Raw genomic sequence first — 22,070 nt, 5'->3', positions numbered from 1 at the left:
TACGTGAATCAACAAGTATATAAGAAAAATGCACTGGGCTTATCACAAAGACTAGGCGAGGACATAGCACATTACTAAGTTTTAAACCTCAAAGAGTGTTAGCTTATTTTTGCTAATACTCAGTAAGTTAAAAAAAAAAAAAGTCAGGAAACTCCACCAAGTTTTCAAAAACTAAAATAAGTGTAGGTTAGTGCAAATAGCAGGCCTACAAGCAGGTTTTCTGTATGAAACACCCAAATCATGACTTAAATAAAGGGGAAAAAAACTTTCAAATGAAAGGCTAGAAGTAATTAAGGAATGAGGAGAAGAGGGCAATAAATAACTGATTTTAGAGGCAAAATTTGAAGCTAAAATAAAAATTCTTCAGAATTAAAAGTGGCTACTCAAAAATGTGTTTTGCCCGTCAAAGTTACAGGATGTCTTTGTCAAGGGTTCCGAAGCCTGGGTCTTGGTTGCAGAGGGACGCAGGGAAGCAAAGATAAAATTGAAACCTAAACATCCCGATGGGGTATTATGTCTGTTTAGACTCCAAGAAACTCCTTCTCACATCCTTAAAAGGCAAGCTGCTGAGGAGGGACAGAATTAGAGGGGATGTTGTTTTTAGTCCTGGGGTAAATAAGGCCTTGAACATCCTTGCTTTTGCCCTGGAGGTGACCTGGGCCAGCTTTCTGCTTAGGGTCATTCAGTCACAGGAAGTCATGCAAAAGGCTCGAGTTGTTTGTTTATTTGTTTGTTTGGGGGATGGAGGTTGAATGGAGAAAAGCAATGCCTAGGAGACCTTAGCACCACCAGCACCAAACCCTATCTGTCCTTGCCCCTTCCTCCTGCTCTGTGGAAGGTCTTCCACGGTCAGCCGGCTCCCTGCCCGCTGCCCTCCTAAAGGGCTCAGTGTTGGAGTCAGTGTTGGCGCAGGGGGGGAGGGAGGAATCACCACCCAGCCCCACACTCTCACAAGAGCATCAACTGCACACACAGTGGCTTCCGACAGGAGACATGTGGTAGGAAAGGTTGCTTCTGTGCTTGGGATTTCTTTATTTTTTATTTTTATTTTTTCATTTAAGAAATGGAATAGATAGCCCTAGTGGGTTTGGCTCAGTGGAGAGTGTCGGCCTGTGGGCCAAAGGGTCCTGGGTTCGATTCCGGTCAAGGGCACATACCTTGGTTGCAGGCTCCTTCTCAGGCCAGAAGCCTGGTCAGGGCTCCTGCAGGAGGCAACCAATTGATGTGTTTCTCTCACATGGATGTTTCTCTCTGTCTTTGCCCCTCTCCTCCACTCTCCCTCAAAATCAATGGAAAAAATATTCTCTGGTGAGGATTTATTAAAAAAAAAGAAAAAAAAAAGAAATGGAATATAATAAAAGAGAACTCTGAGGCATGCACAAAAGAGAGGAGAAATTGGATAGGTTACTTAACCTCTGGGTCTCGGTTTGCTCATCTGTGAAATGGGCACGTGGAACTAAGTGCCTTCACCTAACTCGGACATTCTCTGTTTCTCCAGGTGGGGAAGGGGCTGTGAGAAGTGGGCACAAGACAGAGCAATCACCTTGCCGTATTTGTGCTGGTGACTGGCACTTCGCAGGCTGGAGGGTCATTTCTGGGGGTGGCCTGAGACATTTGGAAAGAGGTTGGTAGTGTTTGCCTCTAGCCTGTGTTCTCTCTCTCTCTCTTTCTTTCTTTCTTTCTTTCTTTCTCTCTCTCTCTCTCTCTCTTTCTTTCTTTCTTTCTTTCTCTCTCTCTCTCTCTCTCTCTCTCTCTCTCTCTCTCTCTCTCTCTCTCTCTCTCTGATCTCTCTCTCTCTCTCCCCTTTTCCTTTCAAAGGGAATTGTTCGTGATTGAACGTGTGGAAGCACAAATAGCTCTGCGGAACTAGTTAGGAAAGTCAATATGCAATTATGCAAAAGTCCACAGCCAGGCTCCCCAGGAAGCAGAGAGCAGCATCGGGAATAACGGGAATAACGGGCGCTGCCCCTTCCCTGGTGAGGCCCTGAGCGGAGGCGACTCCCTTGTGTCCTGGTGGCCGGCAGCGCTGGACCAGGTTCCCTCTGGGCCGGTGTCCCCGACTTTGCCACTCGCCATCTCCTCCCTCTATCCGTTTCTGTCACTGCCACTCCGTGTCTCTCTCCTTTCCTTCCCCACTCCCAACCTCTAACCTCTCTCTCCACATCACCCCCAGTCGCCTGCCGCCCCCCACGCTGAGCACTGGGGTCTCGGCCTCCCGCGGGGTGTGAGCGCGTGGGGCGCACGGAGGGAGCGGGTGGCGCTGCGGGCAGAGGCCGGGCGGGCGCCCTTCCACCCGCGGCAGCTGCAATCCCCGCGGGAGAGGAACCGCCCGGGTCCCCACGCGCGGCTCCCGCGGCTTCTGATCCCATCCGCGCACCTGAAATAATAACTTCGGCCACAAACGCACGCTTGTCCCAGTCCTTACCAGGGACCGCCGCGGCCGGAGGGGGCATTCGGGGACCGGGTCCCCAAAGGCTCCCGCGTCCCAAACCCACTGGCGGGGCACACCTGGGCCCGGAGGAGGAAGCGGGGAATGGGCGGCACCCCAGGCTCAGGGCCACCCCGGGGCAGAGCCGGCCGGGAATGGAGGCGAGGAGCTTCCAGAACTGGGCTGAGAGGCGAGTGGGGTGAGCCGGCGTCCCCAAGTCCAGATGGGAGAAAGGCGCCCTCGGGTGCTCGGCCCCAAGAAGCTGAAGACAGGCCGGTGTCCCTGAGCCGTGGCGCCCCACTCCGCTAAGCGGGTCCCCGTGCTCCGCGCTGCCACCCCGCGCAGTCCCGGCTCGACCCACTCCGTCCCGCCGATGCTGAACCCCAAAGAGAAGAGAGGGTGTTGTCAAAATGGGAGGGGGATGGGGCACAGGCTGGAGAGAGGCCTTTTCATCATGTGCTCTTTCCAGATGTTTCGGGGGTCCCCCGGGGAGGTTCACGTTCCTCCAAACCAAACTCCCCCCCCGCCCCCGCCCCCTCTCCCCCCCCCCCACCCCGTCTCCCACCCCCCACCGCCCAGCCAGGTGAGAGCAGAGCCCCGCCCCCCCCACCCCCGTGGTGTATCCTGCCGGGACCCCCTTCAGGCTCGGGAAGTCGGCGCCTGGGGTGGGGTGCAGGCAGGACCTGCCTTTGGGTGGCTCTGCGCGCAGGGACCTGGCACCCCGACATGCATGGGCGACAAGGACAGCGCAGCTGAAGGGTCTGCTGTGAAAAGATCGCGCTCCATCAAGAGTCCCGGGAGTGGCATCCCATCAGCGAGTCGCTGAAGTTCTCCCGGCCACGCGCGAAAGAAGGGGCGCCACTCCACTCGGGGCTGTGGCTCAGCGCGAACCGATTTGTTTGCGGTTCAGAGTCGACTTCTCCCATTAGTTACACGTTTTCAAAGGGACCCTTTCTTGCATAAGTCGCCTGGGGGGAAACATCATGATTTTTAGCAAGTATACCGCAGGCTGACGGTAATTGTTTGAAAAAGACATGGAAATATGATATTTATTTTTCCTTTTTAAATAAGGGCATGGAACACTATGTTTTCAGATATCCCCAAGTGAATAGCGACTCAGCAGGCTCCTTCGGCTCCTGGTCTGTTCCTCCGCTGGGTCTCAGGCTACCAGGATGCTTTCTGAGCTGCAGGAGGAGCTGCATCCTAGCTACCTAGGATGTTCTTCCCATTCATTAGAGAGCTCAATGAAATGTTAAGATATTAATTTTCAACAATCAATACGATTTTTTTTTTTTGCCTGAAGGTTTTCACAAAATATGCCCCTTTATCCAGTGGAACATGAATGTTTATCATGACCAGTCTGGCCCATCCTGTTGCTTCAAAGATAAATGTTTGCACTTGGTGACCAGAGACCCTTCACCAGCCCTCAGTACTTCCACTGTCCGCTTAGCATGTATCAGGCGTGTGAGTACTGGTAATTGGTTCCCGTAAGAATTTTCTACATTTTCTAGCTATCCTTAGGAGAGCCCTGTTGTTGCTGCTTTATTCTGGACCAAGGGATCCAAACAGCATCTCGTAAAATGACCTTTCACAGTCCAGCTGATGATGCTGAAGTTCAGGAGACATGGCCCACCACTCCCACCACCCCCTCAGCCACACTGCAGCACAACTGGAAGCATCCTGTTTTATTTATTTTTTTTTACTCTGCAACATAAGCAATCTCCCTGCTTTAAGGAGTCGGCATCAACCCCAATTCTCTGCTATATCTATATTTAATACAATATGTTAACGTCATTCTGACACAGTGCCACATCATTTGAAGTAGATCATTGAAATATATTTATGCAGCAAGAAAATGCCCTAAAGCTGACTCCTTTTCACTATTGGGTTATTATTAAAAGGCACCCTAACAACTAGTCATGTACTACTAGGTTATATTAAAATTCAATAGGGAATTTTAACTTCAGAAAAGCAGATGGACTGTTTTAAGAGCCTTGTACCCAAGTCTATGGCTCTTCCACCAAAATCAGCTTGACTTCTCTATATTTCATTGGCATTGGGCTTTGTTTATATTTTTCCTACACAAAATCACGTCTGTGTGGTAATTATGGTTATTCAGAAACTATGTCAATGTCAGAGGTCAAAGTTAGCTCCATGCATTTTTTGTATGAAGCTTCCATAATACTAGAGCTCTATAAATATTTTTGAAATCGTAACCAAAATGTATACAATGTTTTTACATGTTTAAGAGAACATCAAACAGCCTCTGCTACATAAAAGCATCTGACTGTGAATTTCACCCTCACTTTTTCCCACATGTGGTCTCCAAGTGAAAACAGTGAAGTTTCACGTTTTTATCCAAGATTGCCAAAAAGTAACTGCACTAACATTGTTCTAATTACCAATTTCATTTCTCCCCTCATGAAAGTACTCTTCTGGATTATTGAACAATATCATGTTCCAAATTCCAAGAATTAACCTGTACATCCTGGATTACCTAGGCAATAAATACATGTAACTTGGCTGTCAAGCCAATTCTCACTCAGAGCCAAGTAACCACCAGTATTTTTTTTTCAGAGATGCTAAGCTTGTCCCACCATCTTTCTTTCTCTTTCCAAGCCAACACACACACACACACACACACACACACACACACACACACACACACAGTTGTGTAAAATGTAGGTTTTAGCCTTGTGCCTTAATCAAGTGGTTGAGGCATGCCTATAGTTAATATAATGTCCTAAACTTGGATTTGAAGTCACAAGATCTGTACTCTGAGTCTAAATTAGGTCTCGTTTCCTCTCTTATTATTTACCAGTAGCAAGTCACATTCCCCTTCCTACCCACTCCCCACCCCCAACACTGGACAAGAGAAAAGTTTAAATCATAGAGACTGTAGTTTTTCCATTGTCCAGTAGACGGCACAAAAGATCAAGCCTTCAAATGCTGAACAATCCACCAAGGCTGTTTGATTTGGAGTGTGTTTGGCTATGTTGTTTCTTTTAAACAGCCAGCCAGCCAGTGTTGTATCTGTGAAGCAAAGAAGTATTTCAAACATAAGATAACTCACCAAGGTTTTGAAAGGTAGTGATAGGAAAAAGTTTTTATATTTACACAAAAAAATGCTGCTTCAGATAATGCACCATTGTAAGTGAGGAGTTCATAGGGAAGTATGATTGAGAATGTATTTAAAAGTTACCTTTAAAGAAATTAAACTGACATATATTACAAGGCATTTCATTTTTAATTATCTTCTAATGGCTAAAGAACATATTTACAATCCTAACCTTAAAAATTGTAAGTTGGAATCTTGCATGATGCAGCTATGCTATGCTTTTTATTAAAGTTAGTATATAACTCAATCCAGAAAACTAAGCATTGTATTTCAAATGGACTTAGATATACATGAATATATAATATGCAGCTGAGAAGGGGAAGAAATTCTCTAAAAGTTTTGTGAATAGCTTTTGGAGGATATACTGGAGGATGAAGCCATTAGGAATAGTCGAAACTTTGCCTCTTCTAAAAACAATGTGTGACTTTGGCTAACATTTATATTTTACTAAAAGGCTTCTATTCCCCCTTTTCATTCTGCAGACGCTCTTTCTGTAGAAGTGGGGGGGGGGTAAAGTGTGGGCTAATAACTCATTTCCCAGTTAATTTTATAAAGAATTTATAGCACTGTTTAGAAAGTTTTAAGACAACCATAAATTTTATTAGGAATATTTTATTAAGCCCTCCATTTAATTAATAAAAGACCTCTATAACTTCTGAAAATGTCAGAGCTAGTAATTATGTTAACCAGTGTAATTTTTCCCCCTCTAGAGACCAAAGCGTTTTAATGATTTGAAATAGAAAGATAGTAAGGAAAACACCTCCCCCCCCCCCCCCGCCCTCACCATCACCAACCACCCTTCATTTCTTAACTTTTGCATTATCCAGTCAGAATATAGTGACTTAGGTATTTTCCTTTGGACAGTTGGAGAGCCTAGGCTGACCTCTCATTGACTTCTGAACTGGTCCCAGACATTCTTTGTTTTCTGAAGCAAAATGCAGTAAACAAATCTCCCAGTTCTTACAGCTTTAGGGCACTTGATTAACCTCTTTCCTAATCCCCTCAGTTAACCCCCTTTCATATCACCGAACCCAGTTTCTCCATTTTATAGACCTCTAAATAGTTTATTTCAGTTTCCTCGCAGCCATTCATTAGCTTTGACTTCTTGGTACCTTTCTCCTATCACATCCAGCCTCTTATCTTCAGCATTCCTCTATTATCTCTACTAGATTTTAAATCTATTTTCTTTAAACTGTCCTTCCCGCCTCTGAGTTCTGTTTTTTGAAATGTAAATGCTAATGCAGGGGTGAGATGAGGAGGATGAAAGTTCTTGAAGTACGGGGCCTCAAGCCACTGCACCCCAGGACAACCAAAAGCCCAAGACCAATCCTAACAGTTTCACAGGCATCTAAAAGTTAGGTGCCAGAGGATAAACCCTTATCATTCTGTGAACACAGCTGCCAAACTCTATTGATTAACAGGCTCTTGTTTATTCTGGGCTGGCAAATACACACACATTTTCCCCTAAGAGGTGCCTCTTTAATTTCTGTGGGGTTTGGAGCTGATTCATGAGTGTGAACTTTTGGGACAAAGGCCTCAATCAGGATACAGATCTTTCCAAAGGCACAATTCCTTATTGAAGAACAGAAAATGAGAAGGGAGTTCTCACTTAGGACTGTACCAACAGCCTAAAGGGGCAACACCTACTTTAGATGCCTCCTTGCAAGAGGGTGTAAAGAATAGAGGCTTAGGTCCCAGCCTGCCTCTTTAAAGTCCCCCTTCTCTCTATTTGGGAAGATCCTCTGGGTTAGGAAGGGCAAGCTGACTACGGAAGGCCCAAGTGCAAGTGCCAGGGGCAAGTGTCAGAACCCTTCACTAGGCCAAGTTTTCCCAAGGTAAAAGTGCTATTGCCTTAAAGCAAGTGTTGGAAATAAGCTGAGGATGCGTGCTGTCTCATCACAGGTATAAAGGTGGAGGGTAGTTTACTACAGCCACCCCTTTACCTTTTCCTTTTAATGGGTGATTAATTGCTGCTCTACTACAGCAGGGTTTTTTTCTTTTCTTTTTATGGCTACTAGATTGCAACTCTAGATGTCCGCTGAGCAATTTCTCTCAGCAAGCCCTAACTGTAATAACTGTTTGCTAATTGTAAAATCCTTATCCAGAATGAGGTTTGGGCAAACAATTTGTACTACTGTAATTACACTGTAAAAGTGTTTTAGTCCCTTGATTGTTCAGAATTAATCTTATAAAGGCCTAAGAGTAGCAGTAAGTTTACAGTTATAAATGGAAAGGTGGGCGGGAGTGAGGGAGGGAAGGAAGAAGACACTTTTCAAAACCAGTAAGTTTACTTTAAGCCCACACACAAACTATCTATTTCTTTAAGAAAAAAATCTGTGTGTAGGTGTTTTAAAGCACATTTATAAGGTAATCTGACACATCATGGCAAAAAAGCCTTCCTAAAAGCTTTGAAATGTTTGGTTGTTTGAAAAGGAGTGACTTACCTGAACTTTCTTTTTTTCATCTCTGCTAGAAAACAAAAGAAAACATTTACCAGAAAGCAACAATGCAAAATTAAATATATATATATATATATATATATATATATATATATATATATATCCCCCACACACACACACCCAAACTAGCCTTTTCCAAATTTGAGAATGTGGCTGCAGAGTTGAGGTAACTCCAAGCTGGTTACCTAAGGCTTGCCGGAGAACCCCTAGGGCTGTTAAAAGTCTACAGTCATCGAAATGTATTTCGCAGGAAATTTCTCTGAGTGAAATTATACTTACACAATTTTCCTCACACTTCATTTAAAGATCATAAACGTCGATTCGCCCAAGTCAAGGTTTGGCTTGACACCCCCTCCCCTGGCTTCCCCCTATGGCCAGCGGCGCGGATGCCTGGCGGGCCTGCTCCTACCCCCGCGAGCCGCCTTCCGAAGGCGCTCGGGTATTGGCCGGAGTCGCGGGGCTGGGGTTCGGGACAGGGCTTGCAGGCTGCCGGCCGAGTTTGGGTCTCTCGGTAATCGTAAAAGGATTGTGTTGCCTGCCCAGCCAGCGCAGTTTCCCGAGAAATAAACAGAGACATCGCCTTCCTGAGACCCAGAGGTTCCATCTTGGCCTGAAAGTCTGTTTGCAAGTTCGCAGGGGGTTGGGGACGATGTCAGGCAGGGGCCTATAGGCGCTGGTACGTCACCTGGATCCCCTTGGCTTTGGCACGCGGGCCTGCCTTCACCTCCCGCGCGATGTGCCTGTGGCGGGGCGTTTGTGCCAGGAAACTGTATACATGTTGGCGGTGGAGAAAAGTACAAGACCCTAAAGAGAGAGAGAGAGAGAGAGAGAGAGAGAGAGAGAGAGAGAGAGGGAGAGGGAGAGAAGGGACTCTAGGGGCGGGGGTTTAAACACTCGGATATCTTTGAAGGCAAAGCGCATCGGAGGCTCTGGGACAGCACCGCGTGGAGGAGCGAGTGGTGCGCGGGAGGCTGGGGAGACTCAGCGGCTGGGCTTTATGGGAACTCCACGATCCACTGCTGGGGGGAACCAGGCGCCGACTCGCGCACAGAACTCAAGGAAGCAGTAGATGTCGCTTAGGGAGGCTCCGTGCGCTCGGTGGGACCTGATTCCAGATCTCCGGTCTGATGCTCGCCCCGTGCCCCCTGCTCCTCCAGAGCCCACTTAATAGAAACTCGAGCCCTACCTCTCGGGCTGAAGCAAATTCTCTTTTAGTTTGCGCTTGTTAAGAGTTGGCCTCAATACATTTTAGAGCTTCCAACCTTTTCCAAACAATCTCTGGGACAGGAGCCCCCTCATCTGTCTCAACTCTTGCCCCTAACAATGCCCCCCACCCCCACCCCCCCAGTTTGGGGTGAGGTTTCCTTGTGCAGCTGGCGGGGTGGTTTGGGATGGGGGCGAGGGGCTGGCTGCTTTGGGAAAGTCAGCCTTTTAGCCACCATCAGGGCGGGAATCCCGACTGGCAGTTTGCATTCCGGGCAGATCGAAGCTCCCTGCTGATCGATTATTTGATAATTGATTTTCCCCACAGCCAATGCGGGGCCGTCTTGGCGGGAGCGCCTCCTGATTGGCCGAGCCCTCCTCCACCGCTGCCTACCGAGATTTGGGTGAGTTCATTTTCCAGTCGACCGCAGGGGGAGTTTTCTGCGAGGTTTCAGCTGGAGGGAGGGGGAGAAGATCTTGCCCCGAGCCGAGCGAGCTGCGAGCCCAGCTTGGAAATGTGAGGTTTCTCGCCCGCGGGTTGAGCTGCTGAGGCTTGAGCCATTTCGGCAGATCAGAGTCGGGCCGGCTGAAAAAATAAAAACGAAAATAACATCACCAAATGTAATAAAGGGCAAGCTTAGAGAGGGAGAATAAAGAAAAGGAATTTTTAAAGCCGGAGAATAGGTATTTAAAGGGAGAAAGTAAAAAATCAGTGGCTGGTTGGAGCCTCCGAGTTGCGGGCAGGGGCAGCTTTTTGTCTGAAACCTCAGCTTTTGATGTGGATGTCTTCGGCGCTGGGAGTTTTCCCCGAGCCGGGCTGGAGACCGGAAAGCGGAGTGGGGGCGAGATGGGGAGGAGAAGGGGCTGAGGAGAGCGCGAGGCGTCGCCGGGGGAAAGCTGAGGGCGCCGGGTCCCTTCAGGCCCGAGCACGGCATCAGCCAGAGCCCTTCGGCGCCTCGAAGACAAAGGCGGAGCGGCCGTAGTGCCCGCCGAACGCGCCGGCCCTGCTGCGCCGCGCCCTGGGCGCACCGCTCTCCGCCCGGAGAGGACCGGAGAAAGAGCCGCCCTCCCCGCGGCGCCTGGGCCCGGCTCCGCCCGCGAGGTCGGGGCTGCTCCGAGCCCGCGTCGGGTTTCGCTTTCCGGCGATCGTAAATAGCTTGGTGTTTGTAAACAGGCGCTGGGGGCACATTCCCGGCTCTGAGCTCATTGTTCCCTCCCTTCCTCTCGCACTTCGTGCAGGACTCCGGGGTTGGGGGGGTCTCCAGGGCTAGGAGGTGGGGGCGTCCAGACCCCCAAAGTGAGAAAATGCAAGCATTTCCTCTCCTTGGACCGAGTGTCTACCTCTGACAGCAAAAACCTCTCAAGCTGGATCTGCAGACAGCCCCAGCCATCCCCACCCCACGTTCACGGGACTCCTTAGCAGAGCCTTTCCCAGCCTTGCTCCCGCTCCTCCTTCCCGCTCCCCTCTTGACTTTTCGACTTGGGAGTCTTTAGTTCTGAGAACCCGGTACTTTTCCTCATCACCCCCTTCCGCCCTGAAAAAACACTGGCAGACCCCAATCATTTCGAGGAAAGTCATGAAGTCAATGCGCGGAGCCCCGTGCAAAATAACTCCCGCCACTGCCTGCCCCGCATTCATTCCCAGTTTATTTCAAGCATAGGCTTTGGGGAGAGAGTCTGGAGGGGGAGGAAGAGAAAAGAATACGGAAAATAAGACCGGTGGCCGGGATCTGCTGGCCGCGTCTGTGCGCGTGTGCCCTGGGTGTGTGGGTGTTTGTGCCTGGGCGTGCGATTTAATGGAGCGCCTCTCCGCCTCTCCAGTGCGGCCAGAGCTCGCTTCGCGCACCCACCCCTGCCGGGGAGCCTACTTGCTGCAGCCCAATGCATTGTGTAAGACGCGACCTGTTATGGCCACCACTACTTCCGGGTTCTAGCATTCTGGTCGGAATCCACCTCTCCGCCTGTGCAACACACACTTTACACACGCACGGGGACTGCAAGCGGGCAGCATCGATTGTGGCTCCTTTAAGACAAACTCAGACAGACATTTTTTTTTTTTTAACCCTCCTCCTCTAATCTCCCTCCAGTGCAGCAGTTGCAAAGAGGGAGAGAGAGAAAGAGAAAGAGCGAGCGAGCGAGAGAAGAGAGAAACTGATTAGGAATTAGGACTGATTCAAGGGGAGCGAGCGCTAGGGCTTTGTGCATTTGAATATTAACATTTGAGGTGTTCTGACCAGAAGAAGACAGAGCGGATGATCATTCATTCACCACGTTGACAACCTCGCCTGTGATTGACAGCCGGAGTGGCAGAAAGCCATGAGATTTGGTAGTTGGGTCTGAGGGGCGCTGCTTTTTCTTTTCTTTTTTTTTTCTTTTTCTTTTTTTTTTAAACTGATTTTTTTGGGGAGAGAAGATCTGCTTTTTTTTTTTTTTCCTTTTTTTTTTTTTTTTTTTTTTTTTTGCCCCCGCTGCTGTCTTGGAAACGGAGCGCTTTTATGCTCAGTGACTCGGGCGCTTTGCTTCAGGTCCCATAGACCGAAGATCTGGGACTAATAGCTCACGTTGCTGGAGACGTTAAGGGATTTTTTTCGTCCTGCTTAAATTTTTTTTTCCGGGGGAGTTTGCGTATTTGTTTCCTTTCACACTGGCCTTAAAGAGGATATATTAGAAGTTGAAGTAGGAAGGGAGCCAGGGAGGCCGATGGCGCAAAGGGTACGTATTAAAAAAACAACAATTGTGGAACTCAAATGTGAGATTAAATTGAAACGTGGCTGAAAGACACTGCTAAAAAGTTTCCTTTTTTTTCCTCTCTGTCTTTCTGAATGAGGCTCCTAAAGCCGTGGCCTAAAGTGAGAGTATTTATTCAATGCGTTTGTGAACTTATGTATGTTACATGTTAATTCGAATAATCAAGTTTTCTGTAGATTCCTAACCAGTATATATATATATATATATATGCTGGGGCAATCATCTGGTTAAAAAATTAAAAACAAAAATAAATGCTAGATAGCTAATGCTATGTGAGCATTCAGAGAGCAAAAGTTTAGGGCTATTTTTAAACTAAAATAGACAGCTAGAAACTTCTGATATGCTATTGATTATGTTCATCTTTAATACCATTAGAAGTATTTAGCTATTTAAAGCCAATAACTTTGTCATAGTACAACTTATTTGGGGGTCAAGGAACATTCATCCTTTTAAAAAGTAATTGTAATGTGCATGGATTTTTATGCAAGGTAATACTTAGAAAGTTTATCTTAGACAGCCCTGCACTAATTGGATACTAAGCACACAGCTACTCACTTTTAAAATGCAATACCAATTCCCCCAATATTCCTATTTGAATGGAAATGTAGTGAGAGTAAAGTGAGACCATGACAACCCAACTGAGGTAGTTTCTTAAAAGAAAGAGGGTCTACAGAAAGCCTTCCTTGCATAATTTGTGTCCTGGCCCTCAAAGCCCTGTTTGCAAAAGAAAGTTACTAGGCTGACACATTTTTTTTTTCTCCTTTGGTTCAGGCAAATGTCAGCGTTCTTCCAAACTCTTTTCACACCTCTGGCTCTAAGGAGATGAAAGTGGCAATTCCTCTTTTCTTTGAAAATCATTTCACTCTGGACGCCTTCAAATCTTGAGGGGGAAAACACTTGCCTGGAATGAACCAATGAGAAAAACCTAAATAGCTAAATTTTGCACAAAAAAATAACGACAATCAATCTGAAAGTAGAGTTTCTAGAGGAGGAAGATGGTAGGTTGCATGTGCATTTGCTACTGAATTTGCTTTAAACCTGATGAGTACCATTTGCCCTATTAACTTCTAGTCTGGGAGAAAGTTCTTAAGACTAGAGAGAATAGAATAACTAACTGCTCCAACAACAGATTTTCTTTACTATCGGGGTGGAAATTGCCCAATTCTAAGCTCAGCTGTAAGGTACAAGAAAAACTACCCTTCTCCGAGTTTCACTTCTAAGGGGGCCAGTTAGTTTTGTATAATTTAGCAGAGTTTGTCTTGGAAAGCAGAGGAAATGCAGTGTCTTGCAGGACTGCCTACCCTCTTGCTGGCAGGGAAATAAAATAAGAAGCCTGTCTGAATTCACGTGCTTGGTGTAGCTGTTCCCATCCTAACTTTTTTTTTTTTTTTTAAATTCCCCCTGATGAGAAGGGGCTGTGAAAGTAGGCGGGTTTGCTGCACTGTCCTGGCACGTTTTATTATTGTGATTTTGAGTTTCCTCCTATGGAGACATGCATGTTTTACCTTCCACCCTCCGGGAGAATGCCTCCCTTTCTTTCCTTCCTTTCTTGCTAAAGGATTCTGAATTTCTGAATTAGTTGATAGGGACACAAGTTAGGGCAAGACCATTCATCCTAGCCGGGTTTCACTGAGAATCCTAGAATTTTTACTTTAAAAAATATTTTTAGATTAAAAAAATCTCAGCTTTAGAGATGCAAGGCCACTGAGTTGGAGGTTGAAGGATCCAGCTGGACGGACATTATATAAGCTCCCTGCCCTGCCGGTCCCCCCTTTGCGCGCCTGGCCTTCTGAACCTTGTTTCTCTCCTGTTTGTCATGCAGTACGACGATCTACCCCATTACGGGGGCATGGATGGAGTAGGCATCCCCTCCACGATGTATGGGGACCCGCATGCGGCCAGATCCATGCAGCCGGTCCACCACCTGAACCATGGGCCTCCTCTGCACTCTCATCAGTACCCGCACACAGCTCACACCAACGCCATGGCCCCCAGCATGGGCTCCTCCGTCAATGACGCTTTAAAGAGAGATAAAGATGCCATTTATGGGTAGGTACCATGGGCAGCAGGTTAAATAGCCGAGACGCGGTGCTAATCCTGTTTCCCTTTGCCTTTGGTAAGGGGAAAGCCAGAGTACTCTGGACTGGAGATGCAGTACTTGGTGACTTTTCATTCGCATTGCATGGAGAATCTGGGGGTGGGGGGGGCTGCCTGCCATCCCGGACGCCCCCCTCTCCATGCGCGCTCCGCCGCTGCCCAGCCTCTGGCTCTGCCGAGGCTGTGCTGGGAAGGGGTCGCCGTGCAGGAGAAACTGCCCAAAGGTCCCTCTTCCTCTCTCGGAGGCTTGGCGTCCCGGCTGGAAGCAGTGTTCCGGGAAAGCGTTGGGGGTTTCTCGCTGCAGGCGCCTTTGTGTTGGAAGGAAACTTTTAGTTTCAGGGAAAATCTTTTAAGCCACTGATTGTTCGGACTTGCTAAGTTTACTCAGCAACCCTATGCTGGCTCTGCCACCGCACAATAAAATGCAGGGAGGACAGTTGCAAGTCAGGCAAGGGGAACAGGCTTTGCATTTGGAAAGTTTGACCACGGTAGTCACGGTAGTCAAGGTAGTCAAGGAGAGGAGCTGGGTCTGAATTGTTACAGACATGGAGAAACTTCTAGTCGTTTGAATACTTTGTGGAGCCAAGATGAAACCTGCAGGCTTTAGAAGTAGATGCGGGGTGCTGTGGGCCGTGTTGTTTTCTGACTGCGGTTCCCACCGTTTTCTCCCCGCCCTTCCATCGAGCCTGGACTGGGAAAACCCTTTGATTGAAAGGGCCTTGTGCCTACTGTGTGCTGGTGAATCTGGGGACCTCTTTTGACTTTGCAGCAACTTTTGTTTCTTCTATTTAAAAAAGAAAAAGAATCATGCAACACTGACCCTCCCCAGCCGCACACCCTTTCTGCTTTATTTTTCTGGTCCCTCGTGCGATGGGCTTGTTTAAATCCCAGCGTTCTCTCCGCAGCCTTGACTGCAAATGGTTTACTTTAGGCTCTGGGACAGAACATTTGGGGAAGCTTTGAAAAGGACCCCGAACTGTTAAATTTCCAGCTGGGCTGTGAGAGCTAATAAAAGCCTGGAGACACCTCCTTGGGCATTAGAAGAAGCTTTTTTCTTTCTTTTATGGGCTGAGATAAGCGACATCTAGGCCCCTCGCCGTACTAGCTGCCTTGCCATTCCGCTGAGACAAAATGAAAGGCTTTCTGGCTTTCCGGCAGGACCACGGGCAGGAACTTTCTTTTGGGGGTGGTGGGGGCGATCGGCGAAGGCAGGGGCAATGTGCACGGAGCCCAGAAGGCGCCTCCTTGCTCTCCGCGGCCTCTGGGGTGGGGATCGGCAGGGGCAGCCCCCTGACAGCCGGTCCCGCAGCCTTGGAGGTCCTTTCCCCAAGTTAGCTGAGCGCCTGCCACCGAGATCCCAAGCCTGGGTTTCGCGAGGCCGCCTCGGAGGAGCCCCCTGGAAGGAGCTCTCCCAGCCCCTGTGCCCAGCGCCTTTCTCCGGCTCCAGGTCCTGGATGTGCAGCCGAGGGCCGAGGGCTTGTCGGGTGGGAAACTTCATTCAAAATGGCTGCTGGAACCGCTTGGGTTTTATTCTTAGCAAATGTTACCAATTTCTCCGGCCAGATAAGCTGAACCGATCCTCAGATACGGTCCGTGGCGTAGGGCCTCCAACTTCGGGGCCCTAAGAGGAAGGGGAGGTGAGCAGTCACCTGGGTGGGGGGGAGGGGGGAGGAAAAAAGTAGATGACAGAACCCGGGAGGGGTCCCTGCCTCCAGCTCCTCCGGCTGCGTTTCTAGGGCGCTCTTTCCCCCTGACTCGGGACTAACCATTGTGTTGTTTGTGACTGTTGTATTTTCTTGCAGACACCCCCTCTTCCCTCTCTTAGCACTGATTTTTGAGAAATGTGAATTAGCTACTTGTACCCCCCGAGAGCCAGGGGTGGCGGGCGGGGACGTCTGCTCGTCAGAGTCATTCAATGAAGATATAGCCGTGTTCGCCAAACAGGTCAGCAAAATAAATGTTTAAAAAGTAAAGGGGGGAGGGGAAAGGGGACCTCCCTCCCCCCCACCCCCCAGCACATTTGCAAGAGTCATTAACGACGAGTCCACCCTGGGCCATGCCTGTTACAGCGACCCTGAGATTTCCCTCCTGTGTAAGTGTCCGCGGGGGGGACTCAAAATCGCCCATATCCATCCCAACTCAAGCACCATAACCTCATGTAGAAAACTCTCTTTATAAAAATAAAATCGCCAACACCATGCGCTGCAGCTGCCTGGGGCTTGGTGAGCTGAGCAGCCTCCTTTAGAGGCGTCGCTGCTGGTAGAAGTCACCCCGAGCTGGGGGCTTGCTTTCGGCTTGAGCCTCATGGAAGTGTGTTTGCGCGGGAGGAGCTCGGTGTCACCCAGGCTGCGTCCTGGCCCCGACAGTGTAATGAGTCAAGAAAGTAGGAAGGCGAACAGATTTCAATTTTTTTTCTCCCCCCCCCCCACCCCTTTCCCTTCTCACTTGTATTTAGATTCGTGCAGAAAAACCTCTATTTTCTTCTAATCCAGAACTGGATAACTTGGTAAGAGCGGACCCCTACTCCCCTCCCTCAGCTCCCCTCCCCTCAGCCCCCCAGCTTTGCTTTGAGCGCCCTGAGGTTTCTAGACCCCTCATCCCGCCGCCGCTGCAGGTCTGCTGCAAATGTTTCCGTCCACGGACAAGCGGTCCGGGACATGATCCCCGGGAAATAAATTTTTCTGGAGAGGGGCCGGGCAAGCGGCGCAGAGAAACGCGAGCTTTTGTTTTTTATGACAGCCGGGCAGCGCAGCTCTAATCAGCGCGGGGATTTATCTCCGGGCCTGTCAGCGTGTGTGCTTAAACTTTGCAGACTTCCCAGCCCTCAAAGTCGCCTCAGGAGGGGCACCAACCAGGCAAGAGCCCCCTAACCACCAGTTTGCCTGAAAGGTGTGCCGAAGGCAGCAGAAAGTTTGCAGTCCTAAAAGCCACAATTTGGGGGGGGGGACTATTTTGATTATTTTCCATGCACTCCTTCCAAGGAAACATCTAGTCCAAGGATGTGGCCCTTTGGGGGTGGGGAGGAGGCAGTGGGGCCGAGAAAGGGGAGAGCCATGGGGGAGGAGAGTGTTTATGATCCCCACTTAGATGCTTTGTTGTTGTTTTAGCTATTTCTTTCTCCTTAAGAAATATAAACCTCTAGATCGCACCCAGCCGCCGCTATTAAGCTTTAGTGTTATTGCCATAAATCAAAATAACTCTATTTACTGGGGGGAGGGGGTGGGCCGGAGATGCTAGAGCTGTGACAGCCAATTTTCTGCAAACTAGGAATAGGGTGCTCATTCTTTTTGTGTCTTTGCAGATGATTCAAGCCATACAAGTATTAAGGTTTCATCTGTTGGAATTAGAGAAGGTAATTTCTCTAGCCTCTTTTTCTTTTGCCCCTTCACCCCCAAAGACACAGGATGGGGGAGGGTTCAGAATGGCTGAAGTTCAGGCTTCTGAAACATTTGCATAAATGTCTTTCTTTCTGGTAATTAGTGTCAAGGCCAATCTTTGCATCCATTTCTCTTTGCAGTTTAATTACAATTTCAGCCACTAAAACCGGGATCACAAACGCCCTAGCCTTGTATTCATTCTTAATACCTTGCTGGCTTTGTATAAATAGTTGCAATTCTATGCAACCCCCTTGATGTTAAGAATGCTTTTGTGAGTTGCTTCACAGGTTATACCTTTGTGGCCTCTTCTCTTCCTCTTCTTCTTTTTCTTTGCTACCTCTGGGGAGGGGGGAGTTTTGTTTAGTTTTAGTGAGTTTCTGGAAGACAGTCTGAGAGCAGCCGCAGGTCAGACACAGAGGAGAGGCCCAGTGGGGGTTGGGGGGAGCGGACAGAGAGTCTGGAGGAGGTGGTGGGAGAAACGCATTAAATGTTTTGCAGAGACAAAGTAGAGTTGATAGTTGCGTCAATTTCTTGAATCTGCAAATCCTGCACACATCCCACCTTCACACTCGAGAGAGGGTGTGGGCTAATACAATTTTGCTAGCTGTTCTATAAATCTCAGCAATAAAAACTTAATGCATTGTAATTCAAACTAACATCAAATCGCAAGCACACTGGGGTTTCTTGTGAATTTTTGCATGTCAGTGATGACTGGGGCCTGTAAGAGACCACTCCACTTGCACCTAAATATTTTGAAGCAATCTTTTTCCATTTTGTATTTAAAAAATCAATTTGATACATTTTTGTGACTGTAGGTTTTTTCCCCATGTATTGATTACTGGAAAGTTGATTTCCTTTTATTTTTCAAAGGAAGTATCCTAAAATATGCTTCTTATGGGTAGAAACCCTAATTTCAAATATTATAGGGACTGGGGTTGTCAGGCATAGATCCTATGCCACCACAGTACTGGTCCTTTGAATATATATAATATATATCCAAAATTACATATAGATGCATTTTTCCTTAGACAAATTGGAAAAAGGACCTGTGATAAAGTAACTAGATAAAATTAAATAGTTTACCTTCAATGTCACCCACGCAGGTCACCTCTCTAATGGCCACAGTCCTGGAAGCAGATGAATTTAACACGGGTGTTGAATATGTTGTAGCCTGTGAATCATCTTGTCACTGTCAATTTTCTGGGATATCTCTATTTTGCAAGAAAAGAAAGTTATTCCTAATTCTGGATGCGTCTGGGGGTCTCTGGAGGACAATTGCCCCGTGTTTCCCCTGTTTGGAAGTTTGGATCTCACAAGGGGAGGGGGGTGGATTGCACTTGTCAATGTCATTTATACCCTCTTGATTATATTTCCATTTTTTTATTTCTGTCATAATGTAGGTACACGAATTATGTGACAATTTCTGCCACCGGTATATTAGCTGTTTGAAAGGGAAAATGCCTATCGATTTGGTGATAGACGATAGAGAAGGAGGATCAAAATCAGACAGTGAAGATATAACAAGATCAGCAAATCTAACTGACCAGGTATGTGCTTTTCAATTTCAACATCCCTGAAAAAAAAAATCTGTATGCATATTGCTTGCTGGGTCACTACCACCTCCTTTTATTATTTGCATATGATTAAGTCCCTTTTAGATACATTTCCATCGAAATGAAAATTTTTGAATAATGTGGCTATTATTGCTTCATTAAGGCTGGCTCTGGGATTCGACTTGGAGAGATGAGCTTGCAAAGGCTTTGCCTGCAAACTTGACCTGTTTCTTGTCGCTTTTAATTTTTGTCTTTATTTTATTTACCCTCTATAATAATGGGAGTGTTAACTGCCAGTGACCGCCTCTGATTGTAGGGCTTTGTTCTGGAGCATTCCCCCAACCCCCCTTCTATCTTGAAGAAAAGAAAAGAGTAGGGTCTGCTTATTTCTTGTTTTATTAGGAATAAACCCAAGATAGGTGGTCTAAGAAAGACAGCCAGGGTTTGAAATCTAGCAAATGCTGGCTGTTTTCTCCCTGTCTATACGGTTCATTAGCCTGTCTTGTCAGTTTTCCTCGGCCGAACGCTTCTAGACCTCACTGAACATTGCTTTGTGCAGTGCTAGCTGCAAGCTCGCCCATTTTATTGTACTTCATAGACAAAATAAGACCAGGCCGAGGGTATACAAACAGATAAATATGGACTTTTCTCCTCCACCTTTCCACTCGTCCTCCAGCTGGTACGTGCTCTGGGCCCTCTGGGTTGGCAGCTTTTGGAAGTGTCAGCATCAGGGCACCTTGGCGACTCCCTCGGTGTGGCGGGTGGCGCCGCCACCTTGACTCTCAGCTGCCCGCTTTTGCTTGTTTAGCCCCCTTCTCTGGCGTTCTCCTTCAGGCCCTTCTTCCGCTGCGTTGCTAAGTGGGGCCACTTTTATTTGGACTTGCTGGGGGTATGTGTATGTGTGTGTGCATGTGTGTGTGTGTGGGGGTGGATTTCTCTCCCTCTCTCCCTCCAACACCACTGTTTGCTCCCAGTGTCTCTCTCTGTCCAGTCGCTGTGTCTCTGGATTGGTCCAAAGGAGTTGCAAAAAGAGCGTGAAAGTGAAAACGTGAGGAGTGGGTGGGCTAAAACAGGGCTCATGACAGCCCTCCGTTGCGAATGGTTGCGACGCATCTGGAGATTTGGGTTGCGGGCCTCCTCCGCCTCTCCATATCTGCGAGCGAAGGCCCAGGGTTGTTTCTCTTTCTGACTTGGCACGTGAGTCCCGTCTTGGGGGAGAGATCAGCCTGTCTTTGTTCAGCTCAAGGACCGCCAGGCGGGCAGCTTTCCTGGCGGGCTCTGCCAGGATCCCCGTGGCCCAGTGGCTCCCTTGCGGAGTCCTTGTCCGAGTGCTCTGCCCTCGGTCTTGGTGTCTGTCATCTCAAAGTTTTCTTCTCTCAAATGTCTACCCCTTCGAAGAAACTCCCGGCTTTGATTTCTCTGGGGAACTCCGGACAGAGGCTGAATCCCCCTTTCCCTGAGAGGAGGGGAGGGCAGGCCGAGCTGAGCTTTAAAAGCGCCGACGCGCCGGGTCCTTACTGTTATTTGGCAAGTTGCAAACTTTCGACTGTGTAGACGAGTACACAGAGCAAGCCGCCTGCGCAATCCTGGCGCGGCCGGGCCGAGGTGGGGAACCTGCGGGCGGCTGCGGGGCGGGCCAGGCTTTGACCCCGCGGGGGGCTGCCCGGCCGGCCGCCCGCCTCAGCCCACCAGCCCTCCACCCCCGAGCTGTTATAGGCAGATTCTGCCGAGGAACCCTTGGGTAGCTGCTGTTGAATAAAAATTGTAATCCAACAAGCCTAACTAGAAAATGGGATTCTAAAAGCTTCTAGTGCTGGGTACATAAAGCTATTTGAGCAAATTACAAGAATCGCTTAGGGGCATGAATGAAATCAACACTTTAATTGCCTCCAAAATGAAGATTTATGCCCCGTTTTCTCAACGAATCATTATTTTATTAAAGTCAAAGATAAAGGACCAAAGTTATGGGGTATTTGGGGGGGCATACAAAATGGATGTGCCATCAGTGAGTTCTTCCCCCTACTCCCTCGGCAAACTTTGGTACACAATTACTTTAATTTGAGATCTGCAGGTCGGTAGGCACTTCTATTGGGTGAAAATACGCATTTTAATCTCCTCCCCCACCTCTGCCATGAGAAGCGTGCTCTACATCCCGGCCGCTCAGGAGGGGGCTTCGCAGCTTTGGCGGAGCTGGTGGCGCTGTTGGCCTGTGCGCGTGGGGCGCGCTTTCCAGACCCCCCAGCTCCCCTAGGTCTCAGATGGTCGGAGGGCAGCAAACCCAAGTTCGGTCTGTCTAATGGACCGCCTCTCTCGGGAGCCAGGAGCGAGGTGCCTGGGCTCCCTTTGGAGCGGGGAGCGCAGAATGCGGGGCGCACGAGAGCTGTGCCTCCGAAGCGGAATTTGTCCCCAGTTCTGGGAGGTTGGGAGCAGAGACAGGGCACGGGGGCCGCCAGGTGGGCGCCAGTTTTTCCGTCTGGAGCTTGCTGGCCGGCCCCTGGGGGCGCTGGACCCCTAGTGGGGCACCCGGGGGATAGGGGGGGGCGAGACCCAGGAAAGACAGCCCCGCCACCTGTCTGCGAGGGCGGCCTGGGCAGTTGGAGCCCCGGCAGAGGGTGCGCTGCGGGACTAGATGCTTCAGGTGTGGCTCGAACGCGGGGCCTCGCTGGCTCATTAACCCCTCTGTCTCTAGGGCCTGCTGGCGGCGAGGTTTATTTTATTTTACTTTTTTCCTCGGAGGGCGTGAAGACTGCCATCCGCGCAGGGACCTGGGATCGACGGCTCTGACACCAGCCGGTTTCCCCGAAGGCTGAGTCTGTGGAAATCCACGTGGCTTTGTAGAGTTGTTGGCTTTTTTATTTTTATTTAAAAAAAAAATCACATTAGGACGACGGTAGAAGCAGTGATTCCGTCCCCCGTTCCCGTCTTCTCCTCATTCCCACTCCCAGGCCCTGAGGTCCCTGCGGGCGCAGCCCTCCCGGGCGCCCTCTCCCGACGGCCAGGTCCGCGGCCTCCGCAGGGACGCTCGGGCTCGGGGCTCGGGAGGACTGGGTCCTGGGAGTTTCGGGGACTCCGCGAGGGATGAGAGCA

At 48.9% G+C, this 22,070-nt stretch overlaps 2 protein-coding genes across 2 annotated transcripts in view; one reads left to right on the top strand and one right to left on the bottom strand.

The window, feature by feature from the left end:
- Positions 1-3,453: 3,453 nt before the first annotated feature.
- LOC308526446 (uncharacterized protein) lies at positions 3,454-11,095 on the bottom strand (the record flags this gene model as incomplete). Its single annotated transcript, XM_081101553.1, has 6 exons — positions 3,454-5,461; positions 7,991-8,012; positions 8,691-8,809; positions 9,603-9,794; positions 9,974-10,475; positions 11,077-11,095. The coding sequence occupies 6 exons, from the start codon at positions 11,093-11,095 to the stop codon at positions 5,434-5,436; spliced, it is 882 nt and encodes a 293-aa protein (XP_080957679.1). The 3' UTR covers positions 3,454-5,433.
- A 617-nt stretch (positions 11,096-11,712) lies between these two features.
- MEIS1 (Meis homeobox 1) overlaps positions 11,713-22,070 on the top strand; it is a 130,895-nt gene continuing 120,537 nt past the window's right edge. The window contains exons 1-6 of the mRNA XM_081101108.1: positions 11,713-11,920; positions 13,779-14,005; positions 15,856-15,997; positions 16,509-16,559; positions 17,355-17,405; positions 18,831-18,977. Coding sequence (XP_080957234.1) covers positions 11,909-11,920; positions 13,779-14,005; positions 15,856-15,997; positions 16,509-16,559; positions 17,355-17,405; positions 18,831-18,977 — 630 coding nt within the window. The 5' untranslated portion in view covers positions 11,713-11,908. The remainder of the gene's footprint in view (positions 11,921-13,778; positions 14,006-15,855; positions 15,998-16,508; positions 16,560-17,354; positions 17,406-18,830; positions 18,978-22,070) is intronic.

Source organism: Myotis nattereri (genome assembly GCF_964212035.1).
Source record: "Myotis nattereri genome assembly, chromosome: 10".
In the NCBI taxonomy this organism is placed as follows: Eukaryota; Metazoa; Chordata; class Mammalia; order Chiroptera; family Vespertilionidae; genus Myotis; species Myotis nattereri.
This window is presented reverse-complemented; position numbering and strand designations above follow the sequence as displayed.